Below are 25586 nucleotides of genomic sequence, written 5' to 3'. Positions count from 1 at the left end.
GGGAAGGTTGGAACAGCTGAGAAAAATGTCATTGCCCGCTTCTGCTCACGAGCCAAGAAGCAAGATTTCGTCGCTAAGGCACGAAAGGCTAGGCTGAACACTAATGACCTCGGCTTTGGTGGATCGCAAAGTCGCCCTGTTTATGTAAACGACCACCTGACGCTGGAAAATAAAAGGCTGTTCGCTAAAGCGTTGAAGTTAAAGCGGGAATGTGGATGGATGTATCTGTGGACCGATAATTGCCACATCAAGACGAGAAAGTCGGCTGACAGCCGAGTATTTCGCATCTCAAAGGACGCAGACCTTTCCGTGTTTAGCCAGGCAACCTAATTGATCTCTGGTAGTCAACTATTGCAGGCTAAACTTCATAACACTACAACATGTATTACTCGACAAAACGTCTTCAACGTTTTTTTTTTTCAAGGCCCAGGTTTATCAGCTATCCACTTTAATGCACGCAGTCTCAGAAAACATTGTGACGACATTCATGCTTATCTAGCATCCCTTGGCCACCACTTTTTCTTCATCTGTGTGTCTGAGACGTGGCTATCAACTGACGATAAAAACTTATGCTGTTTACCACAATACTCACCAGAGTACTGTCACCGACAATCAAACCATCATGGTGGTTCTGCTATTTTTGTATCATCTTCTATAAAATATAAACGTCGGAATGACCTCTCCCTCCTAGCTGACAACACTGAATCTGTTTGGATTGAAATTGATGACGAACATACACAAACTGATGCTGAAAAAACCATCTTAGCTTGCATATATCGCTCGCCATCATCGTCAGTCTCAGAGTTCTGCTCTGCACTATACGAAAGCCTAGATAATATATCCTGCGAAAGAAAAAACGTTGTTATTATGGGAGATATCAACATTAACCTTCTGGATGAATCCAATCAGAACGCAGTTGAATACTCGAATTGCTTTGCGGGCTTTGGTTACGAACAGCTGCTTACAGTACCAACAAGATGTATCACAGGTGGCCCAAGCACGCTTATTGACCATATTTTATCTAACTACATATCATGTGATGAGTGTGGCGTAACAACACTCGACATTACAGACCACTATCCCATCTTTTGTCGCTTGTCTCATGCCTCACCACGCGCTGAGCGTTCTTTCCAAAAGTCCTTGTTTAACAAAGTTCAATTCATAGATTCCATCTCTTCTTTTGACTGGTCGACGATAAAATCTGAATCAAACGCTGAGCTAGCTTTTGTACGCTTTTCATCTGTAATACAGCAATGTGTCCATGATGCAACCACTTTTGTTCGATGTAACAAGAAGTATCCAGCACCCCACAACCCGTGGCTCACAGATGCTTTGCTAATGTGCATGCGCAAGAAAGAGAATATGTACAAGAAAATTAAACGTTGCCCATTTAACTTCAGATTGCAGAAGCGATATGCTTGCTACAAAAATGTCCTAAACAAATTGTTAAAAGATGCCAAAAAGAAGTACTATGAAATTAAAATTAATGAAGCTGAAGGTATCGCTAAACAGTGGAAGCTCATAAACTCTTTTTTTGAACAGAAACTTAAAAGACTCGCCAATAAGTGAGATTTCAAGCTCTAGTGCCACGTATCGAAATCCATCAGACATCGCAAATGAATTTAATAATTTCTTTTCCGATAATAATATGCCCCTTCCTACCAGTCCTATAACAGCACCCCAGAGACAACCACAATCTTTTTTTTTACATCCTACCATTCCGGACGAAATATACAATGTCATACAACAACTAAAGCTAACAAGTGCAGGTCTCGATGAAATACAACCAGTGCACCTAAAATATGTTGCTGATATCATTGCTGACCCATTTTCTTATGTAATTAACCTTTTATTTAAATGCGGTGTATTTCCATCTAAACTTAAGAAAGCCAAAATAATACCTGTATTTAAAAAAGGTGATAGAGGGTTGATTTCTAACTATCGCCCTATTGCTATATTATCCGTGTTCAGCAAAATTATAGAGAAATGTTTTGAAAAGCGTCTAACTAAGTATCTAACAAAATTTGACATTCTTTGCACCACGCAGTTTGGCTTTCGAGCAGGTTACTCTACTAATCTTGCACTTCTTTCATTCACTGATCGAATTAAGCACCACATTGACGAAGGTAAATATGCAGGAGCAGTGTTTATTGACCCCACCAAAGCGTCTGATTCAATTCTCCGTAACATTTTAATTACTAAATTAAACGCAATCGGCGTTGTAGGACCGGCGCTGGCTTTTGTTCGCGATTATTTAACTAATAGACAACAGGCTGTTAGTATTTCTAATCACCTTTATAACTTCAAATTAATTGATAGGGGAGTTCCTCAGGGGTCTATACTAGGCCCATTACTCTTCACTATCTACATTAATGACTTAACTGCCCATCTTTCGCATTGTGATCCTTATCTCTATGCGGACGACACTACGATTCTAACTGCTGACACCTATATTAATAGCCTCACTTCTAAGCTCAATACCGATTTGGAAAACATTATTCGCTGGTGTTGTTGCAACTCTTTAGAAATTAACCCTAGTAAAACAGTCTTCATGCTATTTCACCCCACTCAAAAGAAAATAATAAATATTCCAACCATAGCTATCGATAGTTACCCCATCAAACCTTCTAGTCATTGTCGTTTTTTGGGGGTTGTCCTCGATTCTAATTTAAAGTACACTACCCATATTTCACATCTAAAGCAAAAAATTGGATATGGTATCCGGATTCTTATAAAAGCACGTCCATACTTTAGACTACCAACCTTGCTATCTCTTTATCATGCATTTATTCACAGTCACTTCAATTACTGCATTGCGACTTGGGGCAACATATATAACTCTCATCTTGTTCCTTTACAATACGTGCAGAACCAGGCCATCCGCATTATTACTTTCCAGTCACCTCGATGTAGTGCATCTGCTCTTTTGCAAGAGCATCGCATTCTCACAATTCATAAACTATTTCAATTAAACATGGCAATCCTTGTCTATAATTCCCTTCACTTAAACATTCCCCAAATAATCTTTAACACTGAACAACTTGCTAATCATAATAATACTCGATTTGCATTAGCTAACAACTTCTTATTACCCAAAATCCGAACTAATTATGGCAAATTCACTTCTTCGTTCACAGCGATGTCTTACTGGAACTGTATTCCAACGGACATAAAGCTGTCTCCCAGTATAGGCAGCTTTAAAAAGCATTTATTCTCATATTTACTTAATTTGTAAATGCTGTAATGTAATTTAACATGTTCTGTTTGCTTCATTATGGGTAAAACATTATATCTCTTTAACATTTCACATTTCACCATTTCACCAACATTTCATCATATCTGTCCACTTGTTTCCTTGTGTCAGTTATTGTTAGAACACTGCCTCATAGGCTACATTTCACTTCCCATGTTTTGTTTTGTTTTTAATTCAGTACATGATGTAATTCTATACAGTGTTATGCCATGTTTTCAGTTTACTTGTTTTCTTGCATTAATACATGTTAACAATTCTACCTCTTTGCTATATTTGCATTAACCTGAATTGTTTTGTTACTTTTATTTGTTCATAACGCCATTCTTTGTACTATCATATGTTTTGGTTCCTTTGCTGTCATGTGTAATTATTTGTAGACAACTTTAAAACTTTGCTGCATTTGCTGTAACCTAACTTGTTTTGAACTTTCTAATTAGAACAGGAGGTCCCCCTACAGCCTTGCGCTTTGGGACCTCCTTCTGTATATCTTAATTGTTACTGTGATTTTATTTTCTTGAGTGAATAAATAAAATTCTTCTTCTTCTTCTTGATATTGCCAGGTTTGCAATAAATAGGATCTTCATTTTACTCAAAATGTCAATTTCTCATCTGTCGCATTCTGGAACACACTACCATTAGATATGAACGCACTTAAAATTCCCGAATTCAAGAAACAACTAAAAATTACATTCTGTCGAATACTGATGCCTAGTTCATACTCACAACCATTCTTTCAGGGTGCCTTCATTTCATTTTCATTGTCATACCATTAGGTTTCTGTTTGACGTCCTTGCCTTGCGTATACATTCGAGTTAGCAAACTATACTGTGTTCGTAACGTCACTTACGCTGTTACTTTATTATTTGTCAACGAGATTATGTTACAGTGCTTTTTTCATGACATTTATGCACATGTAATTCTTCAGTCATGATATTCATACTAAAATCTGTAATTCTTCCATGTCAACGATTTGTTAAAACTGCTATAATTTGTGTTTCATTACGTTTACTTTGTAAAAGAGGTCCCATTGCAGTTTTTGACTTCGGGAACTCCTTCTGTATATTAACATCTTGTAATCTTTCTAATCATCTAAATAAAAACCGATTCTGATTCTGAAATCTACGTGACCCTGTGTCCTAATACATTAATAATGGTAACTTTAATTTGGTGTCAGAATGCAACATTCAATAGCTAAACTGATCTCTAATTACACTATAAAACGAGCTACCTGCATAAGATTACCGACATTAACGAGATTACCTGCACAAAGTTTGAGAAGCCACGAGGACGTCAGAAACCAGATGGACGAATCAGAGTCAAGACCATTTCTGTACTTCTTTCCCGTGTTAATTGAGCTGCCAGGAAAAGCCTTTGCGTAAACACTATTGCAACAGTTATTTTTGTTAATGTTAGTGTGTAGTTATATGGCTAAAACTATTGTTTATTTGCAATTAACACTTTTCCTTGGCAATCTTTTATAAACTTTGCCTGTAAAGAATGCACCGCCCCAGAAGTACAAACAATGCGGTGAAGCAATGATTTTGAAGTAACTTGAACAGAGCTGCATGGTTCGAATGAGCAAATACGCTGTTGGCTTAGGCCTGTAGGTCCAAGAGCGGCTCTATTAAGCTTAAGAACAGATTGTGAGAGAAAGTTGATTGATATCTGTAAAGCGATTCAGCTCTGTATTGCAGATAAATGATAACATTTTCCGGAGGAGAAAAGAGAGGCAGTCAAATAACATTTAGATAAGAATAGAAAACAAGGTTACAAACGGGAACTATAAAGCTTAAAGGCAGACTGGTTCGGTTGTCCTTTTAGTCATATAAACTGCCGACTATTTTCATCCCAACCTTAGCTTTTCCAGCCATGAAACAGGCGTCGATTTTTTAACTGAACATGCAGTTTTCAGAGAAAACAAAACACGTTTTCCTCAACCTTGAAAATAAATGAACACATATCCAACAGAGAAATGAACATATATTTCTCAACCATGAATCACTTGACCATTGTTCTGGCATCCTCCGAGACTCACTTTACTGACGAATATTATTTACTATTCGACACGGGTAGAAATGCGAAGGGCTTTGCCGCCAGGAACATAAGGGGTGGTGGTGTGCTTTAAAGTCATGGTAGCATCTCGCATGTTGTATTACAAGCTTATTCTTAATCTGAGTCTCCGATAGTATGATACAGAATTTTTGCCGTGGTTCTACTGTACAGCCTTTCATCTGGGGCCTTTAATACCTTAACAATATCTACTGCGTTCATGCGATTTCACCCGTAATTTCATTGAATTGTTCACTCGGCTTAGTTAACAGCATCGCCGACACATTAGGCCATTTAACACTAATCAGCAAGACGCTGATTGACCATTTCCTCCCCAGCTGTCTGCACGGGCGATGGCGCGTGCCGATAATTTCTGGCATGCAGTGGAGACCTTTCGCCGTTTCACTTTTGTGGGAAAATTTCACCCACCGCTGAAGTAATCTGGTTGATCTTTTTCATGTTTTCTGCCTTGTTTTGTGTCCATCACTACCAAAGAAGAAAGCGGTAATGATAACTGTACAAGAGGTACACCCTTGTAGAACCCTTCGTCGGGGTATGCACCCCGCGGAGATAGCTGGTGTCAGTTATCGCAAATGAAGTAAACATGCGACTCACAGACGTCGGTGGAAGGCAGCACGGTCACATCGTCGTCAGACACCCATGCGGTGAGTGAGACGTACTCCCGCGCCGCCGGTGGTACCAGGCAGCGCAGCATGGCCACGCCCCCAACGCTGGCCACGCTGTCGGTTACCGACACCTCCAGTGGGGTCCGCACCACTGTAACGACAAAGTGAAAGGGGGACCCCCAGTGTAAGCAGCACGCAAAAAGAAAGGCGTCAGCACTCAAAGAAAGACGTCGAGCATCGCTATCACATGATTGTGTTCCTCTGTGCGCGTAGTAATTGGAGGAGCCTCGACTGTTTTTCTGTTCCGAAAGCGAAGATAAACGCTGTTAGCTGAACCCAGTGCCTACATAACGGCACCCCTTTTGTGCTGAATAATGCATGCACGCCCATCAGCTTGCACAATACTGCAGCGAGTGGTATCATCGGCTTTTCTTAAGGCACATACACACCGAAGGCGGAGCGGACAAGCGGACAAGCGGATCCGACCAAGCGGCCGCGGATTTTCCGCTTTTCGGAAAATACGCGGCCGCTTGGCCGGATCGCGCATGGACCGAATTTTTCCACGCGGACAAGTTGGCCGCTTTGGCCGCAGCCAATCAGAACCCGACGCCGCGGAAGCGCTGGTGAACGAATGTAAACGAATGTCTTTCTCTGGGATTTTCGCTTCTGTTCTTGAAAAGCGTCAAAACGGCAAGTTGGGCCAGTTGGTTGGGATTATAGTAAGGTTTGTTACAGCGCAACACAAGACAAGGACAAAAGAAGGTATAAAACGACGACACCCCGCCTTCCCGGCGGTGCGCTGGTCAACGCCGCTGGTCTGAACAGGCGCGGGCGCTCGCAGCCTCGCCGCTTTGAAAATCCGCTTGTCGGCTCAGACGCTCCGCTTTCGGTGTGAATGTGCCTTTAAGGATTAAGAAATTTAGGTCGAGGTTACAGTATTCTCCGATTGGGTTCTTCGTAAAGTCGCCAAACGTGGCATGGGTACTCTAATTTTCTCGAAAATGAGGCTTGCACGGGTTAGAAACTCCCATAACAACGTTTTTTGGGCATTTGCGATGAGCTTGCACAACGCGATGCAGACGCTACCGAAAGGGGCACAACCCTGCCTACTTCATCACTAGAAACGGCGAAAGTCCCGGCTGAGCGTCAGTCGAAGCCTTCAGCACATTTCAGTGCATAAGGACATCTGCAAATACGCAGCCAAGTGCTTGTCAGAGCTTGTCTGAGGACGACGCATTCTCGGAATGTTGAGCGAACATTCACGAAGGATACTACGTGATTGACTTTCTGATTCATGTTTATCGTACGCTGTTGTCGCGTTCTAGGGCATAAATAACACAGGAGTGCATTCCGACTGCTTTCTCTTTCCTCTGTCAGAAGAAAAGAAAGAAAGAAAAAAAGAAAGAAAGGAAGAAAGAAAGAAAGAAAGAAAGAAAGAAAACACGACAGATTTTTTACTTGACTTGTGTTCGGTGTTTTCATCACCACGTACAAGTTACAGTATAGGAGATGCTGGAGGCAAGGGTATCGTTAACGTATGCCAATAGTACGATGAAAGACAAGGTAATTAGTCCCACACATGGCGTTCCGCGTACAACCAGGCAGAGCAAAACGGAATGACTGTATCGTCAGATAACTCGTCCCAATACGCTAGGACTTGGCTCAATATTACCAACACATAAGCATGCAAAGAAACGAACCACGTGTACCGGTCACAGAAGCCAGTAACGTAACTTGAACCATCACAATGGCAGCACTGGTATCCATAAATTGCGTATATAACAGGCTCATCGCTTGCAGCATTTTATTTTATGCCGGCTATGCATACAATGGAATGCAAATATATAAGGAGGTCGTAGGTGCTGGACAAAAGTATGGTCGTCTTTGTCCAGCCTCTTCGGCCGCTTTGCAACAATCTGATTATAAGAATGAGAAATGGGCGCTTTCCAATTACCCGCACTTTCATGTGTACTCAGTCACGGTCTGTTAAGGATGCGTTACAGATGTTTAAGCCTGGGCTAGACGTTTGTAGGGAAGAATTTATAAAAGCCGCTGTGGCCTTCTGCCTGGACTTGATCATCGCCAAAGTGGCGTTCAGATGCTTCCTGTCTGCAGCGAGCTGACTCAGGCGTAAGACGCCGCTTTTGCACGAGGGGTTCCGCTTGTACGAACACTCAACCGTGAGCCCAGAACGCTTCACGGTTTGGTTGAGATCAACAGCTGCCATCTGGGCCGTGGCTGGAAATAAGTGAAAGTAAAAAAATTCGATATCTGATTTGTTTTCTCGATATGCTATCCCGTTTTCGCCTGCCATATGTCTACAGTTTCTTTCTTGTCCTGTCATTGGCGGTCCTCGGCACAGACTTGCCAAGAGTTTCAATCTTTACAATTCGCGCGTTAAACGCTATGATTAGGATACGTGTTCTTATTAGGCGGGTGTGTTCACAGCGTTATACTGACTTAGATTCTTACAGGTTTTCATACCTTGTGCGAGAACAGCGTTGGCTTATAGACGGGACAAATCATTAAAGTAGAAACCGGGTTAAATATATGCAACTTTGATTAAATAATCTAGACACCTCAGTTTGAGTAAGGATTTCTTATTCGGCGCAGATAATTTTCGCATTAAATTTTATAAATGGCTTGTGTGAATTTGGCTTTTTTTACAACTTTAACTTCAGAACATCATTAGTGCGAGGTTTACACCGAAATGTCGGTAATTTTCGCCAAACAGAAATGGTGCACAACCACAACAATATCCCGCAGCAGGAGCGATAAATCGTTGAAATGATCGGTGCTAAAATCCGCAGTTTGAAGAAATTCTCGTAAAATCAGAATATGCCTATGTGCACCATATGCCTATGAAGACACCAATGGGCAAAAAATGCGACAAAGAGAACCAGCTTGGTTCCTGAGAAGGTTCACATCTTTCAGGAGAAAAAAAAGGAAGTGTGCGAATATATATATATATATATATATATATATATATATATATATATATATATATATATATATATATATATATATATATATGCTCGTTAAACCAAAAGGTCCAGCTTCTGATGGGTAGAGAGCACGCTTCACCGCCACCACGACCGACCGAAAGGCAAGCGAGTTCACGACCCTGTTTTCTCCGCGAGGATTCGTTTTCCGAGTGATTCGCGAAATAGCCGAATAATCAAAATGAGTTTAAATGAATTCTCGAAAGCACGAAACATTATACACGTACATTTTTGTGTTAAACCTCTGTTCCAAACTGATATCCTCGAGAGAGCGCGTCCACGTGTCGGCAGCAGATTATGAAACTGTTCAGCTCTCTATGACTTGGATATCGCATCATGTCTGCAGTGATCCCCGACGGCAGAATACGCGCATGTGGTGAAAATACAGGATCACGTCCAGCTCCCTCTCAAGAGATCTCACACAAATATCTCGTTTTGTAATATGTCTCAAGCACGTGTTAAATCTTGCTTCGTGGAATAACCGTGTATCGCTGTACGCTGTCCTGCGACCCACCAAGCGGCGCGCAGGCACATATATCTTCCATTGTGCTTCTTTCGAATCACCTCTCGGGCCATCTGGTGCAGAAAGAGTGACGTGGATAAGAGCTGATCTCGAAACGACTGCTGCGCTTCCCCGTAATCCCATAATGGCGAAGCAGACAGCTCCGCGATTATTCCGCAAGCGGGCATTTGTCTCAGCAAAAATGTATTTCCCCTCAGCAGCCGTTGAAGCTTTGGCTAAAAGAAGACGCGTACTTCCATACGTGTAGAAAGGAACGCCCTTTCAATGGAGCTTGCGAAATGTTTACCTCGGTTAACACTTCCGTGTATTAACAGCTTGTGCTTCAATAACCAGGACTATGAGAGTAACAAAATCCCCAGTAATGGGTAGGAAGCGCAGAGTTCTTCTACCGCCATAAAAACACAGGTAATATTCACAATGGGGCTATGACCGCACAGAATAGAAGGACGCCGATACAGGTGCACACACACAAGCGCTGTATTGCCAACTAAGTTCATTCACCTGCGCCCTAAATGTTCACTTGTGAAAGCGCTCTTCTCTTCTGTGCTGCAGAAAACTTATTTCTCATCAACAAAACCAACTAAGATCAGATTAAGCTACATCTGACCATCTATCGTACACGATAAACGTCAACAAACTTAGTTAATCAATGACATGTGTCTTTCTTTCACAGCGCAGGGCCAACATTCGAAACAGTACTGGCATCCCGCAGAAGGCAGTTGTACCACACGTAGCGGCAAGAGTGAGCCTCAATAAAAATCAACAACTGTGTATTTTCTCCAATAGTTTGGCTACTGCGTTCCACTAGAAAACATACTTCCCCGTGACCATTACCTCACGTTGTTTAGCGGATCGTCGGCGTCACCATTATTTTTTTGCGAGCTAGTATACTTGCCATTAGAGTCTTCTTGGGATTTATTCGCGACCTCATTGGACCGATTCGAAGCTTCACCAAGGTCTTCCAGGTTACCGTCGTTCCATACACACTTTCAGTTGTTTCTACAAACGTTATTAAAAATTGTAACACCATCACCGAGTCCGCTTCCCTTTCGCCTTTTCTGACTGTGCAGATTCGCACAGCGAAGTGACTGCTAGTTAGACCATGTCGTTCCATTTGCACGTGACATCGAATACGACCTATCATACATGTACAGGGGAAAAAAAGGAGCAACAGAAGCAAGCGACATGGTAATAAGCGGTGTTAGTAAACGCGACGAGCATCATTCGTTTGTTCTTCCTTGTCATAGCCGTATGCCGGCGTATTCGATGGCAGGAAAAAATAAGTAGACAAAACATACCTTAACATTTGAACCCGTTTTTTTTTAATATCTCGCGCTATTTCACAGCCAGACTTCAGCGGTTTCACTTAATACTCCTGAACACCTGTGAAGTACTTCGCACTTGATTAGTTTCTAAACTTTAGTACAGTGGATAGCTGTCTACCATGCTAGTTGGTTTAGAATAATATTGCGCTAAAACTTTTAAAAAAATACGGCTTCTGGAGAAATGCTTTCGAAATCGTGCTAATCTGAACGCACATCGCACGTAAGCGTGACTTCATTGCCATCAGGATAGAAATTGTGTGAAATGTAGGTGCTCCACGTGGTCAAGGCTAAAAAATTGCTTGCGGATTGTGTCTCGTGCAATTATTGTAGATGCTTTTGAGATCTTTGTTGTTGCCATGCCATCACCAATAGCAAGTTCACATTGAGCCGCAAGATTCGTTCTACGTATCCGTTTGCTCCTCTAGTGCAATTGTTGTAGCGGCTTTCAGAAACAGACAGGGGTCATCGCATCGCACCGTTTAGTCTCTGAAATGGAAGTGATGTTTTAGGTGGTACGCGATAAGCACTGATAAATCAATTACGTGAAATAACATGGTACAAAGGGGGGATCAGGTGTAAGAGCCACCTCCGAGTTGTTTCTCGCTACTGCGCGTCGAAGTAAGCCCAGTAAGCAGTGCTTACTTCGTCTTCGTCATGTGGAAGCTCGTCGCGTTTCGCCTACGTGCCCGCCTGCTTGTTATTGACCCATTGTGACAACACTTATCTGGAGTTCTCAATACACCGGTTCTCGCTTATAATAACTATTTTTAATTTGCCGACTGCAATTATTATTATTATTATTATTATTATTGTTGTTGTTGTTGTTTTTGTCGTCGTTTAATTATCTCTTCATATTCTCGTTTAAAGTCACCTAGATCAAAGTGTTACCTTATAAAGGTCCATCAAAATCTAGTAAAAGCAACATATCTAAAGTGTATCTGAAGTGTATATACATTCATGAAGAAGTACGTAAAAGAAAACGCAATGAAAAAACAAACAAGAATCACAACACAGTAATAAAAGAAAACAAAAACTCGAAACTATAGAAATAATCTAAAAACATATTGTATTCGAGGTTAGAAAAGAGAACGGGCAGGCAAGACATAATTAAATTAACAAACAGACATAGTGATCAACAATACTAATAGCTCCATATTTTTTGCTCCAATTTTGCTCTAATTGCTCCAATTGCTCCATATTACTAATGCTCCATATTTTGCTCGCACAGACATATTTAAGTTTTCTTATTTCCCGAGAACCATTAGTGAATGGAACTGCCTTATCAAAGCAAGTATAGTCAAAGTGTGAAATAAGCTTTCTGAGCCTGTGTTAATGTTGCTTTTTTCGTTGCTGTTTCTTTTGTATTTCTTGTATTTGTATCGACCACCCTGCTTAAACCATGAGCCCGCAGTATTGTATAAATAAATAAAATAAAAAAAACAAAATGGGAGCGAGGGGGGAACAAAGGTAGAACAAGCAATAAAAAGGAGCGTTAGTACGCTATGCCCGCAATGTCCCGACAGGTGTAATCTAAACAAATAAAAGGTGAAATATAGACAAGATTGCATGATTATTGTCCGGTATCCCGATTATCTTCTGCGCGTTCTAAGGAACCTGGGCGACATTATGCTTTCCGAATGACACGTGTGAGATGCAATTTACCGCTGTGCTCCTCCCGGTACTAACAACTCACCGCTACTCACCTAACGTTACTGTTAACGGTATTACAACTCACCGTTAACAACTCACCGTTCGGTCGTGTCTGATCCACTCGATAAAAATAAACCAACTTTAGCGCCTTTTTTTTTTCTTTTTTTCTATTTTTTTTTTAACCTCGTCACCGAGACAACGCAAACTGCGCCCGACCGTCCCAGTGCTGCAACAGCGACGCCCGTGGCAGGCTGAAGAGCGCGCTGCTGGCGTGCTAGTCGGATTGCAGCAGCGACGCAATATCGGTGATGCTATGGGGCGTCGGGTTCAATTAGGAAACCGGCTGCGGCGCCACGCTCTGCAACGAAAGATAAAAAACAGGAAAACTGCCAAGTGCGCGCAATACGCCGCGTTCTCACGCCAACGCACTAGCCCTGCTTTCATTTCACTTGCCTAACACTGAGCCCTCGCCTCTCGCTCGTAGAAACGTGTAGGATTAAAGGGATAAACAGGCACGGTCGCCTCGAGTTGCGACCGTCTAGCTGCGCAACGGAGACTACTAGTGTGAGTTTCTGCAACGTGCACGTGCAGCGCACGAAGTTTGAGCAACTGCTCTTCAATATCGCACTACTTGGTTATTTTAATTGCATTTCTTGGCTTTATCTCCGATGTTAACTTTTCAGTTTCAGGAGTGCCACTTTACAAAGCTCCTCCTACTTGATTCGTGTGCATCTGGGTTTAAACGGCAGGGTATTTAAATATTTCGTCTATAGGGTCTGTGCACACGCAAGAAGAGCGATTCAGGGCATCTCTGTGGTAGATAGTATTTCTGCTGCCGCATTTGTATATTCCGCGTGATCTCTTTTATTGGGAACTGATTTCGAAAAGAAATTTTAAATGGTACGTGGACGTTTTCTTTAATATTAATCCTTTCAGCCCGGCGGACACGGGGGGGGGGGGGGGGGGGGGGGGCAAGTAGCCAGCGCAGTTCGCTCGTTAATTGACTAAAATCGCTTTTCCTGACTTTTTTATTCCTGCTTCTAAGGTCCCATTTCACAATGACAGCATTGCAGGAGGGCGCCGGGGGAGGCAAGAGCACTTTGAGCGAGTTTAAGAGCGCCGTTACGACATTCGTTGGCGAAAATCCTCCTTTTCCCGCTTGCATTCCCAAACCGGGCGCCCAACGAGAGCCAGAAGCACTGTACCCGTGACACTTTCCGCCTTTCTTGGTTTATTTAGGCCAATGGGTACACGTCTCAATCCTCATTTATCTGTGACCGAATGTCGCATGCGGCATAGAGCTTCCGATAAAGATTGCTATGAATAAACGCTGATGCTTATGACTGCGGAAGCAGCAAGCATTCAGCGAGCATGAGAAGGATGGTTAGCATACATCGATTTGCCTATAGACCTTGTCCTTTTGGCTTCAAACAGCTTTGTAGCTTTGCAAATTGATCATTTTGAACAAAATTTTGCCACATAAATGCAACAACCCGCACTGATTATGCGTGTGTGGAAGGCCTTTTCACTTTATAATTTATGCCAGTGAAGCCCGATCAGGCGTATAGTAAATAAAGCCACAAGAACGTCTGAAGCCACAATCATGGGGATAACACAAATCAGTGTACTAACCATCATTCCCGTGTATCTGAACGATCAAAGCGCCAGAGTTTTCCCTAGTGTCTTTAGTAAGAAATAATATCGCTCGCGGCACCAGCATCGACGACGATTGTACGCCTCAGCAGGCCATCAAAGTGAGCTGTTTTGCGTCACGACAGCGTCGAATATAAAACGGCTTTAGTCGAATAGCGTTGGTAGCGCTTCCGCCACTCCGTGTGCGCCTTGTTTTGAAACCGGAGGGCAATAAGGAGTACTTTTGTTGACAAATATCTCAACAACCGACGAGGCTTTTAATATCGCTTAACTTGGATCTCCCTTGCTGTGACGCCCCGTTGCAATACTGCCGTTGCAACATGGGCCTGAATATCTTTACTTGAAAAGTAAGCAAGGAACTTAGTTATTAAACAAACTACAAAGGCTTCTTGATTACCTGTAGTGTCCTCCGCGCTGAAAACACGAATAGTGAAGAAAGCACACTCACCTCGGTTAAATTTTATTTTAGAAACTTGAAAAAATATCACCTCGTATTTTTACACACACGCTGCACTGGTCGGGGACGCATTTTTTACAACTGTGCCTGTGTGCTGTCTCGTTTTTAATAGCCCGCGTTGCACAATCGGCACGCCATTTTTTGTTTCATTTCACGTGAAGCTAATTCCATAAACTGCAGAGCGTACCAGTTTCGTTACGTCGTCAAGTTAAAAGTAGCGCAGTGCATTCAAGAAAAGACGTCCTTTAAGCAAGATTGAATTGACGATTCAGTCAACGCGGCTAAGTGCCGCCGAATCATGCCCCTCACATGGCCGACAGAGACGGTCTGCTCGCGACGTGATTCGTTGCAGCTCAGCCACGTCAAGCTCTTCTGCGTACTGAATCAGAAATTTTACCGGTCGTGCTAGTCCAGCTTTACAGGACGCCCAAGAGCATCCGAGAATGCGGCAGTTTATGTATCTACCATGCAACAATCAGTACTCACGCTTTTTCCTCTTTTTTTTTTTGCTACCTATGGCTGGCAACATACGTTAAATGCATTGTGCCGCGTCAATTAAAGGGTATTGCCATAATGCTGAGTCTGTTCAGCCATCGGCCTTTCCTGAATCAAATGTCTCAATTCAGAAACCTTAACTCGTGCTGCGCGCATGTTTTTTCCCATATGTTATTGAAGTCGTGGGAACGTTAATACTGCCATGGAGAGGCGTTGTTCAACGGCCAAGATAATATCTAATGTAGCCAGACTTATTTCGCTAGCATGACTCCGGTGAAAAGTCATTTCACTGGCACGGTGCTTTCAGCCAGTAAGTTTAGTATGTGCAACGCCTATTGCGTGTTATAGCTGTATACGGCAGCGTTTTCGCCATATATTCGCGCACTGGCCGACGATTGCCGGCATGCTGGCTGTTTATATAAACAGCCAGCATCTGTCACATAGGTTGGTGCACGCCCGTGAAATACTACCACACAGGCGTTTATACAAAACTATTGCACAAAACGCACAAAATCTCTACTTACATCGGGCTTACACTGATACCGTGATAGGCGTACACTTTCGTACGCGGTCGTGATAATGCAGCCCAGCCGAATTCTTCTGCGTGGCTTAACCTGTACTGAATGTTACCATCTGATGACCGCGGTCGAAATGCGGCTTTAGAGTGTCGCGTTTCTATAGCAGCATCGGGTAGAATCGTTATTGGAACGCGATAAGGGGCTAACGAAATCTTGACTTTCATACTGCATGCGAGCATTTCAGAGGAAAAACAGTCAACGGAAACGGAGTCGCTTCCAGAGAGAGGGACTCGAGATGACGCAACTTTCGACGAGTGAAAAAGGAAACAAGAACAGGCTGGAAAAGTGCGCAAGGTTTGTTGCATTTTCTTCTGATCTCGCAGCTAGGCTGGGGAGTAATGAAGGAACTCGAGATTTATGACGCCGGCGGTGCACCTGGGCGCTGCCGGGAAGAAAGAAGAAGGCGCGCGCAGAAAAAAAATAATCAACGCGAACGGAACGGGTGCTCGGCGGCCAGTATACGGCCGAAAGGTAGGCGTGAAACAAAGTCAGCAAGCCGCATGTCGACAGACAAATGAAGCGGCGAAAAGTCGGCACCGCTGCTAGCTGCCGGAACAAGTTCGCACTGCCGCCTCGAGCAATGCAAGAGGGGTAATCGCGAAAGCCCCCCCCCCCCCCCCCAAAAAAAAAAAAATAAATAATAAGGAGAAAAGAAAAACAGAGGGAGAAGAAAAAAAATGCTTTTTTCCACCTCATCTGCGCCAGGCAATATCGGAAAGGCGGCGATATGAGAAGCGCCGCGGTTGACGCTAAGCGAGTGAACAAACAGCGTGCGGAGATCGAGCGCACGTGGAAATTTTCGAGCAGACAGCCCAGCCCTTACAAGGCAGCATGGAACAGAGTGAGGAAAAAAAGCAGCTTTAAGAAAAGACCCAATAAGAAAAGAAACGTAAGGAAAAGCGAGGCGTACACGGCTGCCAGTCAGAGCGCTTCATCATAATACGTTTGATTTATGCCGTCCGCCTCCGGCTGCAGCACGTCGGCGAGGCAGTTCCCACTTGGTGCCTCTAGCGCATGTTTTTCCTCCCGACTCCCCGATCAGACAGCTTTCTTACGGCAGCCTCTTTGCCATAGCTCCCGCCGCAGGGAAGGGGGAATGAAAAAGTGAAACGAGAAGTGCCAGAGGCGCGCTCACGCAAACACAGAAACCATGGTGCGGCACAGAAGCCACGAAACTCGCCGTAGAGCGCTTGTCCACATGCGTCCCACTGCTCTCCCGAAGCGTTGCGGAGCCGTCATCGCATGTAGGTGTTGCCACGACATCGCCACGCGTCAGCGGTGGGGAAGTTGAGAGGGAGGTGTTGGGGCACGGGCGTCACGCACCGGGGTTCGCAGCGCGTCACGGTGACGCAAGGCAAAGTGCTCGTCGCAACCGCGGCCAACGTATGCACCCACTGCGGCGCAAACGCTTCATTTTGCAGACTCAACCGCAAATGTTGAATATCGTGCGATCTTTTAGAACCCTCAGGCAAAGTATAGGCAAAGTATGCCGATTTCGAAGAGTGCCACAAACAGAAGCGGATCTGACATCCGAGTGGCCGCAACTTCGGACGCCCGCACTCCTGCACGTTCGTGCAGTCATCTGAAGGCGCGGTGCTTGAGCCTTTGCATGATTATAATTAATTCTGCATATTGTTATGTGGACAAACGCTCTAGCTGTCCCACTTTTATTACAATGCTCAGTCGCCATATTCCATCAACACTCCGTCTTCCTGTTTGCCTTCGCATGCATTCGCGCATGCATCTTCATCTGATCACTTCCACCCGTAGCATGCGACCCCCTTCTTAAGGGCGCGGTTGTCGAGCAGTTTGGACACCTTACTGCATGTTTTACAGCCAAGCCGTTTGTGCGGACCCTGTGCCGTCGTTGTCGGACTTCTCTAAAAAAGGTGCCACGTGACCTAGCGGCAGAGCAAAAGACAAGGGGAAAGGGATTCGTGTGACCCATATCCCCCCGTGAGAATGCTATCTTATACCCGAATCTTGTACGGTTGTCACACGGTGTATTTTCGGCGATCGAGCCAGATCGGCATCGAATTTGTCGGCGATTGATTCCACCCTGCCGCGAAAGAAACAAATGTTTTGCTGGCGGTTTGCGGCCAACCAACAGTGCCCATCGATTGAAACGCGATACTAGGAGCGCATGGCTGCCGGCACTGCTTGCTCGCGCAAGCAGTGCCGGCAGTGCTGCATGCTGAACATGCGCTCGTGGTAATGTTTACTGTCGAGGCACATGCGGTGTAGTCTACCAGTTCTTTAACAGTACCGCGCGAGCGTCGACTGGCCGGCCGGTCAGCGCCTTCTAACATCGCGAAGCGACAAGATCAGCAAGAGTAGCGCATGCGCACCAAGTGCACTGGAACTGCAAGTTTCGTCTGCTAGGCTCTTTCCACCAGCACGACACAGCCCCCGGCACGATCAACTCGGTGCAAACTCCCCGTCTTATCGGAAATAACGGCGTGCAGTGAACTACGTGCGCATGCGCTACTTCTGCTGATCTCGTCGCTTTGCGTAGTTAGAAGGCGCTGACCGGCCGCTCAGTCACCGCTCGCGTGGTACTGTCAAAGAATCGGTCGACTGTATACGTCTTCCACCGCCAGGTCCGTGTTCTGCGCCGTGATATCAGCCTCAGGTGTGGACCGCATGATGGCGACAGAGGCCTAATTACCCTCTCGTTTGCAGCGCTGTTGCCTGCTCACTTCACTTGAAATACCTACCAGTGTCATCAAAAGCGAAAGCCCAGCTAAGAAGCACTTCTCAATGGGGAACACGAAATGAGGCCATTTGTCAGCCTTTAGTTTTAAGCCTTCAGGAGTGTGTTACGAGTAGGCCTACCTCCCGAGGCAACACATTGAAAACCGTAATAGCGGGGCTGCCACTTCTAGAATCACGGGAAGCCCGTGTGCGTTTACAAATGAGGTAACATATTGAGTCATAGGTGCAGATAGTGCATAGGTGAAAACCTTCAGATAAATGGAACTACACGAACCAGAAACTGTTTCTTTCTTTTCGCTATTGCTCCGGAGCCAAAAAAAGAAAATGGTAACGTTCCGTTTGAGTTTCGGTTCAGGTAAAAATGATTCCTGGTTTTCGGTTATCGATTCAGTTCCGGTTCTTAACGGGGTTGCATTATTAACGCTCAAAGACAATAATATACCGCGGAAAAATGATGATTGAAAAAGTTTCGCCGAGCATAGTGACAGCTCCTGTGCATCATCTACTACGTGCGGCGTGGCACCCCTTATATATATATACAGGGTGTTTTGTTTAGCTGCACCAAAATGTTTAAATTAGAAAAATATAAATCGCGGTAGCGTTATATTTACCATTCGAGTGTACGGATTGGCATCCTCTAGATATGGAACAATTTCTGCAATTACGTGCGTAATTAGCGAAATTACGGTAATTTCCTTTCCAATTATCAACAATAGGTGGCTACAGCAAATAAGTGCTTTGGGGTCCGTGCTCGACACTACCTATCCCAACGGTCAAATTTTGAATAGGGGTCTTCATGTGGCAGCTACACGGGCAATTAGTTCCCCTTGGAAGGCTCCTTGAAACGGAAATTGACTGGCAAAAGAGTGCCTGTGTCGTCAATGTCACCGCCCCCCCCCCCCCCCCCCCCCCGGTTTTCGTCACGTCTCCGAAGTCACCGCCGGTCCGACCCCGCGAGCAGAGCCATAAGACTGACCCCCGCTACGAGGCCGCAAAAGTGAAATCACCATCATGTAACAACATATCGGTTTATGAGCACCTTGTCCAGACAACAATGAAATAAAATGGTCAGGTTCAACTTAATAGATGTTTGCACCTTTCTTAAAAGATAACACAAGACCTCATGGACAGAATTCACAAACTGTATCTCGTAAGAAATATTTACCATCGGGTAGCCGCTTTCGCTATCGCAAATGATCGGCGCCCATTCTTTGAAAGCATTTCAGCACACAAGTCGCTGTATTAATTTTTTTTCTATCACAATATATTGCCGCATGGGCTCATTAGTGAGCCATTCCCTGTCGCGCTGACTGCTAGGAACGAATGTAAAAACGCATGCGTAAATATTTCGCACATCCAATGAACCTTCCGACTCTACATGTACGACCGTGTTTTCTGCTGCGTTTCCTACAGCCCTGTCACTTCTTGAAGATATAAACCCTGAAAGCCTCGTGCTGACTTAAATAATAAAATGATGCATGCATTGAACGAATCATTAATTGAGTTTAGCGCCCTAAAAGAACACACGGGGTAAGAGAGGTGCTCTAGGGGAGGAGGCCGGTTTACTTTTGACCGCCTCGTTTTCTTGAACCTAAAGCACGGTAAGAGGACGTTCTTGAATTTCTGTCAGATGGGAATGCGGCCACTGTGGCCGGGAATTAAAAATTAAATTATGGGGTTTAACGTGCCAAAACCACGATCTGATTAGGAGGCACGCGAAAATTTGGATTACCTGGGATTCATCATCATCATCAGCCTGGTTATGCCCACTGCAGGGCAAAGGCCTCTCCCATACTTCTCCAACTACCCCGGTCATGTACTAATTGTGGCCATGTTGTCCCTGCAAACTTCTTAATCTCATCCGCCGAACTAATTTTCTGCCGCCCTCTACTACGCTTTCCTTCCCTTGGAATCCATTCCGTAACTCTTAATGACCATCGGTTATCTTCCCTCCTCATTACGTGTCCTGCCCATGCCCATTTCTTTTTCTTGATTTCAACTAAGATATCATTGACTCGCGTTTGTTCCCTCACCCAATCTGCTCTTTTCTTATCCCTTAACGTTATACCAATCATTCTTCTTTCCATAGCTCGTTGCGTCGTCCTCAATTTAAGTAGAACCCTTTTCGTAAGCCTCCAGGTTTCTGCGCCGTACGTGAGTACTGGTAAGACACAGCTGTTATAAGCTTTTCTCTTGAGGGATAATGGCAACCTGCTGTTCATGATCTGAGAATGCCTGCCAAACGCACCCCAGCCCATTCTTAGTCTTCTGATTATTTTAGTCTCATGATCCGGATCCGCAGTCACTACCTGTCCTAAGTAGATGTATTCCCTTACCACTCCCAGTGCCTCACTACCTATTGTAAACTGTTGTTCCCTTCCGAGACTGTTAAACATTACTTTAGTTTTCTGCAGATTAATTTTTAGACCCACCCTTCGGCTTTGCCTCACCAGGTCAGTGAGCATGCATTGCAGTTGGTCCCCTGAGTTATTAAGTAAGGCAATATCATCAGCGAATCGCAAGTTACTAAGGTATTCTCCATTAACTCTTATCCCCAATTCTTCCCAATCCAGGTCTCTGAATACCTCCTGTAAACACGCTGTGAATAGCATCGGAGAGATCGTATCTCCCTGCCTTACGCCTTTCTTTATTGGGATTTTGTTGCTTTTTTTATGAAGGACTACGGTGGCTGTGGAGCCGCTATAGATATCTTTTAGTATTTTTACATACGGCTCGTCTACACCCTGATTCCGCAATGCCTCCATGACTGCTGAGGTTTCGACTGAATCAAAGGCTTTCTCGTAATCAATGAAAGCTATATATAAAGGTTGGTTATATTCTGCACATTCTTCTATGACCTCATTGATAGTGTGAATATGGTCTATTGTTGAGTAGCCTTTACGGAATCCTGCCTGGTTCTTTGGTTGACGGAAGTCTAAGGTGTTTCTGATTCTATTTGCAATTACCTTAGTAAATACTTTGTAGGCAACGGACAGTAAACTGATCGGTCTATAATTTTTCAAGTCTTTGGCGTCCCCTTTCTTATGGATTAGGATTATGTTAGCGTTTTTCCAAGATTCCGGCACGCTCGAAGTCCTGAGGCATTGCGTATACAGGGTGGCCAGTTTCTCTAGAACAATCTGCCCACCATCCTTCAACAAATCTGCTGTTACCTGATCCTCCCCAGCTGCCTTCCCCCTTTGCATAGCTCCCAAGGCTTTCTTTACTTCTTCCGGTGCTACCTGTGGGATTTCGAATTCCTCTAGACTATTCTCTCTTCCATGATCGTCGTGGGTGCCACTGGTACTGTATAAATCGCTATAGAACTCCTCAGCCACTTGAACTATCTCATCCATATTAGTAATGATATTGCCGGCTTTGTCTCTTAACGCATACATCTGATTCTTGCCAATACCTAGTTTCTTCTTCACTGCTTTTAGGCTTCCTCCGTTCCTGAGAGCATGTTCAATCATATCCATGTTATACTTCCTTATGTCAGCTGTCTTACGCTTGTTGATTAACTTCCAAAGTTCTGCCAGTTCTATTCTAGCTGTAGGGTTAGAGGCTTTCATACATTGGCGTTTCTTGATCAGATCTTTTGTCTCCTGCGATAGCTTACTGGTATCCTGTCTAACGGAGTTACCACCGACTTCTATTGCACACTCCCTAATGATGCCCACAAGATTGTCCTTCATTGCTTCAACACTAAGGTCCTCTTCCTGGGCCAAAGCCGAATACCTGTTCTGTAGCTTGATCTGGAATTCCTCTATTTTCCCTCTTACCGCTAGCTCATTGATCGACTTATGGGCCAGTTGCTTCCGTTCCCTCCTCAGGTCTAGGCTAATTCGAGTTCTTACCATCCTATGGTCACTGCAGCGCACCTTGCTGAGCACGTCCACATTTTGTATGATGCCAGGGTTAGCGCAGAGTATGAGGTCTATTTCATTTCTAGTCTCGCCGTTCGGGCTCCTCCACGTCCATTTTCGGCTATCTCGCTTGCAGTTGAAGGTATTCATTATCCGCATATTATTCTGTTCTGCAAACTCTACTAATAACTCTCCCCTGCTATTCCTAGTGCCTATGCCATATTCCCCCACTGCCTTGTCTCCAGCCTGCTTCTTGCCTACCTTGGCGTTGAAGTCGCCCATCAGTATACCGTATTTTGTTTTGACTCTACCCATTGCCGATTCCACGTCTTCATAGAAGCTTTCGACTTCCTGGTCATCATGACTGGATGTAGGGGCGTAGACCTGTATAACCTTCATTTTGTACCTCTTATTAAGTTTCACAACAAGACCTGCCACCCTCTCGTTAATGCTATAGAATTCCTGTATGTTACCAGCTATGTTCTTATTAATCAGGAATCCGACTCCTAGTTCTCGTCTCTCCGCTAAGCCCCGGTAGCACAGGACGTGCCCACTTTTTAGCACTGTATATGCTTCTTTTGGCCTCCTAACTTCCCTGAGCCCTATTATATCCCATTTACTGCCCTCTAATTCCTCCAATGGCACTGCTAGACTCGCCTCACTAGATAACGTTCTTGCGTTAAACGTTGCCAGGTTCATATTCCAATGGCGGCCTGTCCGGAGCCAGGGATTCTTAGCACCGTCTGCAGCGTCGCAGGCTTCGCAGCTGCTGGGGACTGAGGAGCCGGGGTTTGATCGTTGTGTTCATATAGGAGGTTGTGGCCAAGTACTGCACCAGGGTGGCCAATCCTGCTCTGGTGAGGGAGTGCGTTACCGGTTCTGGTCACCGGGATCAGGCCACACTCCAGGCCTGTTTATGCAATTTTATCAACACGCGGATTTTTTTTTAATCCGGTGGAAAATTGCGCGGCACCTGGATTCGAACCACGGACCTCTTGCACGCGAGGCGGGTGTTCTACCTCTACGCCACCGCTGCACCCTACCTGGGATTACCGTGCACCTAAAAAAAGTACACGGGTGTTTTCGCATTTCGCCCCCATCGAAATGCGGCCGCCATGTGGCTGGGAATCGAAGCCGTGACCTCGGGCTCGACAGTAGAACGCCACTGAATCACAGCGGTGGGTAAATAGAGAGAGAGAGAAAGAGAGAGAGAAAGAGAGAGAAATAGAAGACAGGAAAGGCAGGGAGGTTAAACAGACGCACGTCCGGTTTGCTACTCTGCACTGGGGGAAGGGGGGTATGGGGATGAAGAGAGAGAGGATAGAGAGAGAGCACAGTTTCGCGCACAGTGGAAGGTTCGCACCGAGTCTACACACGGTTCCCAAGACCTGTCGACTTGAAGTATTTCAAAAGCGCTTTCGTGGCCTTCTGTGCCATCGACGCGTACGGCCAGGGTCCAACGATCTTCATTACGGAAAATGGTCGAGCTGGTTCAGTGCTGTCCGGAGAACTTCGCGCTTGACGTCGTAGTGGGGACAGATACATAGGATGTGGTCAATCGTTTCTGTGGTTCCGCAAGAGTCGCACGTGGGCGTATCCCCCATTCCAATGCGGACCGAGTAGGCCTTCGTAAATGCCACCCCGAGCCAGAGGCGGCACAATACTGTCGCCTCAGAACGGGAAATGTTTGATGGCACTTGTAGCTTTAAGGATGGATCCAGCCTATGAAGATAATACTTCGGTATGTTGGGAGAAGACCAGTAGTTGTGGGTCACAGCTTTAGCCACGATATGAAGCTGTCTTGCAGCGTCGGTTCTTGATGAGGGGATTGGAAGTGGTCAGGCATCCAGATGGGCAGACCGGGCGTCTTCGTCGGCGAAGTCGTTAACAGCAGTACCGATATAACCAGGTAGCCACTAGAATATAATTTCATGCCCTTTAGCGATAACTTGATGGTGATCTTCTCTTATTTCATATGTCAGCTGCTCATGAGTGCTATTATATATGGCAAAATGTAGACACTGAAGTGCTGCCTTAGAGTCGCAAGAAATGACCCATTTTACAGGTGTCTCTCGCAGGAGATATTTGACAGCGCCACGCAGGGCAGCAAGCTCTGCCGCCGTTGATGTTGTCACGTGGGAAAATTTGAATTTGATTGTGATTTTCGTAGCCGGAATAACAACGACACCTTAAGTGCTGGTAGGTGAGGCGAACCATCAGTATATATGTGTATTCGGTCCCGGTATGTCTCATTGATTAATAGCAGCGTCATCTGTTTCAGAGCTATTGTTGGGTGATTGGCCTTCTTCTTTACACCCGGAATTCTTAGGCACACCTGAGGCTGTCCGTCCGTAGACAATCCGTATGGGTGATTATATCTTCAGAAAACGTTGCACATTGTCTCTGCGATGGCAAGAATGCCAAGTGATGACCAGGGACGCGGGAAAGATGACGGATATGTGTCCTGAGACAAACCACAGCAAGGTATGTTTGGACGGAATTATCTTTGGCGAGCACGATTGTTGCAGCTGTTGATACACAGCGAGGAAGTCCTAAACACGTGCGCAATGCTTGGCCCTGTAAGCTCTCCAATGAGCGAATATTTGACTTGCACGTACTGGACAACACTGGAAGGCTGTAGTGTAAATAGCCTAGGTAAAGACCGATGAAGTCATTTATATAGTTCCTACTCAATATGGAGAAATATATAAGGACTAAATTTTAATTTAGGCGAAGGAAATAGCGAGTAACGCGTCCTTTCATGCATAAAAGAGCAGTAGACTACAAGAACAGGAAAACGTGAAGCTTTGACTCGGGTAGAGACGTGGAGAGGTCACTTCCAACGGAGCTGACACAAACACGACGATACCAACATTAATAATAAAACAGTTGGCTCCCAAATCTTTTTGCCTGGGCTAGGAACATGAAAAGAAGAGAGATAAAAAAGAAATCTGGATCCACGGTCCCACAAAATCCGTGATCAAATTAGCTCTGGAGATCTGCCGAACGGGGCCTGGGTCTTCCGGCATTCCCTGGGAACCTGGAACGTCGCCTGGGTAGCGCATTTTTTTTTCCACGCGGAATTCGTATGGATACGCCCGCATCGCAGTAGCGTTAACCATCGTGGTTTATCCGCGTACATGGTTGGGGCGGTCGAGTCATGGCGCAGGCCGAGCATGTAGCGGCAGTTGACGTCGCGAGCCAAAACAAGAAATATGCCATCTTCCAAATAAGCCTGAACGCTTACATCTGGAAATGATAACATTGCAGAACTAGAAAGAAACGCGTTTCCATCATGAAAATGAAACGACGTAACCTGAAGCGACCGTGCATGCTTTACTTTCTATCGGTGTTGTTGGTTCGTCTCAACATTAACGATAGTGCGCTGCGTCGA

The 25586-nt window shown here is 44.8% G+C and overlaps 1 protein-coding gene across 1 annotated transcript in view; it reads right to left on the bottom strand.

The window, feature by feature from the left end:
* The window catches only part of LOC126546074 (cell adhesion molecule Dscam1-like), a 706711-nt gene that overhangs the window by 293344 nt on the left and 387781 nt on the right, over positions 1–25586 (bottom strand). The window contains exon 3 of the mRNA XM_072286086.1: positions 5918–6079. Within this exon, the coding sequence (XP_072142187.1) occupies positions 5918–6079 (162 nt within the window). The remainder of the gene's footprint in view (positions 1–5917; positions 6080–25586) is intronic.

The sequence above is a fragment of the Dermacentor andersoni genome, chromosome 1 (assembly GCF_023375885.2).
Source record: "Dermacentor andersoni chromosome 1, qqDerAnde1_hic_scaffold, whole genome shotgun sequence".
Taxonomy (NCBI): domain Eukaryota; kingdom Metazoa; phylum Arthropoda; class Arachnida; order Ixodida; family Ixodidae; genus Dermacentor; species Dermacentor andersoni.
This window is presented reverse-complemented; position numbering and strand designations above follow the sequence as displayed.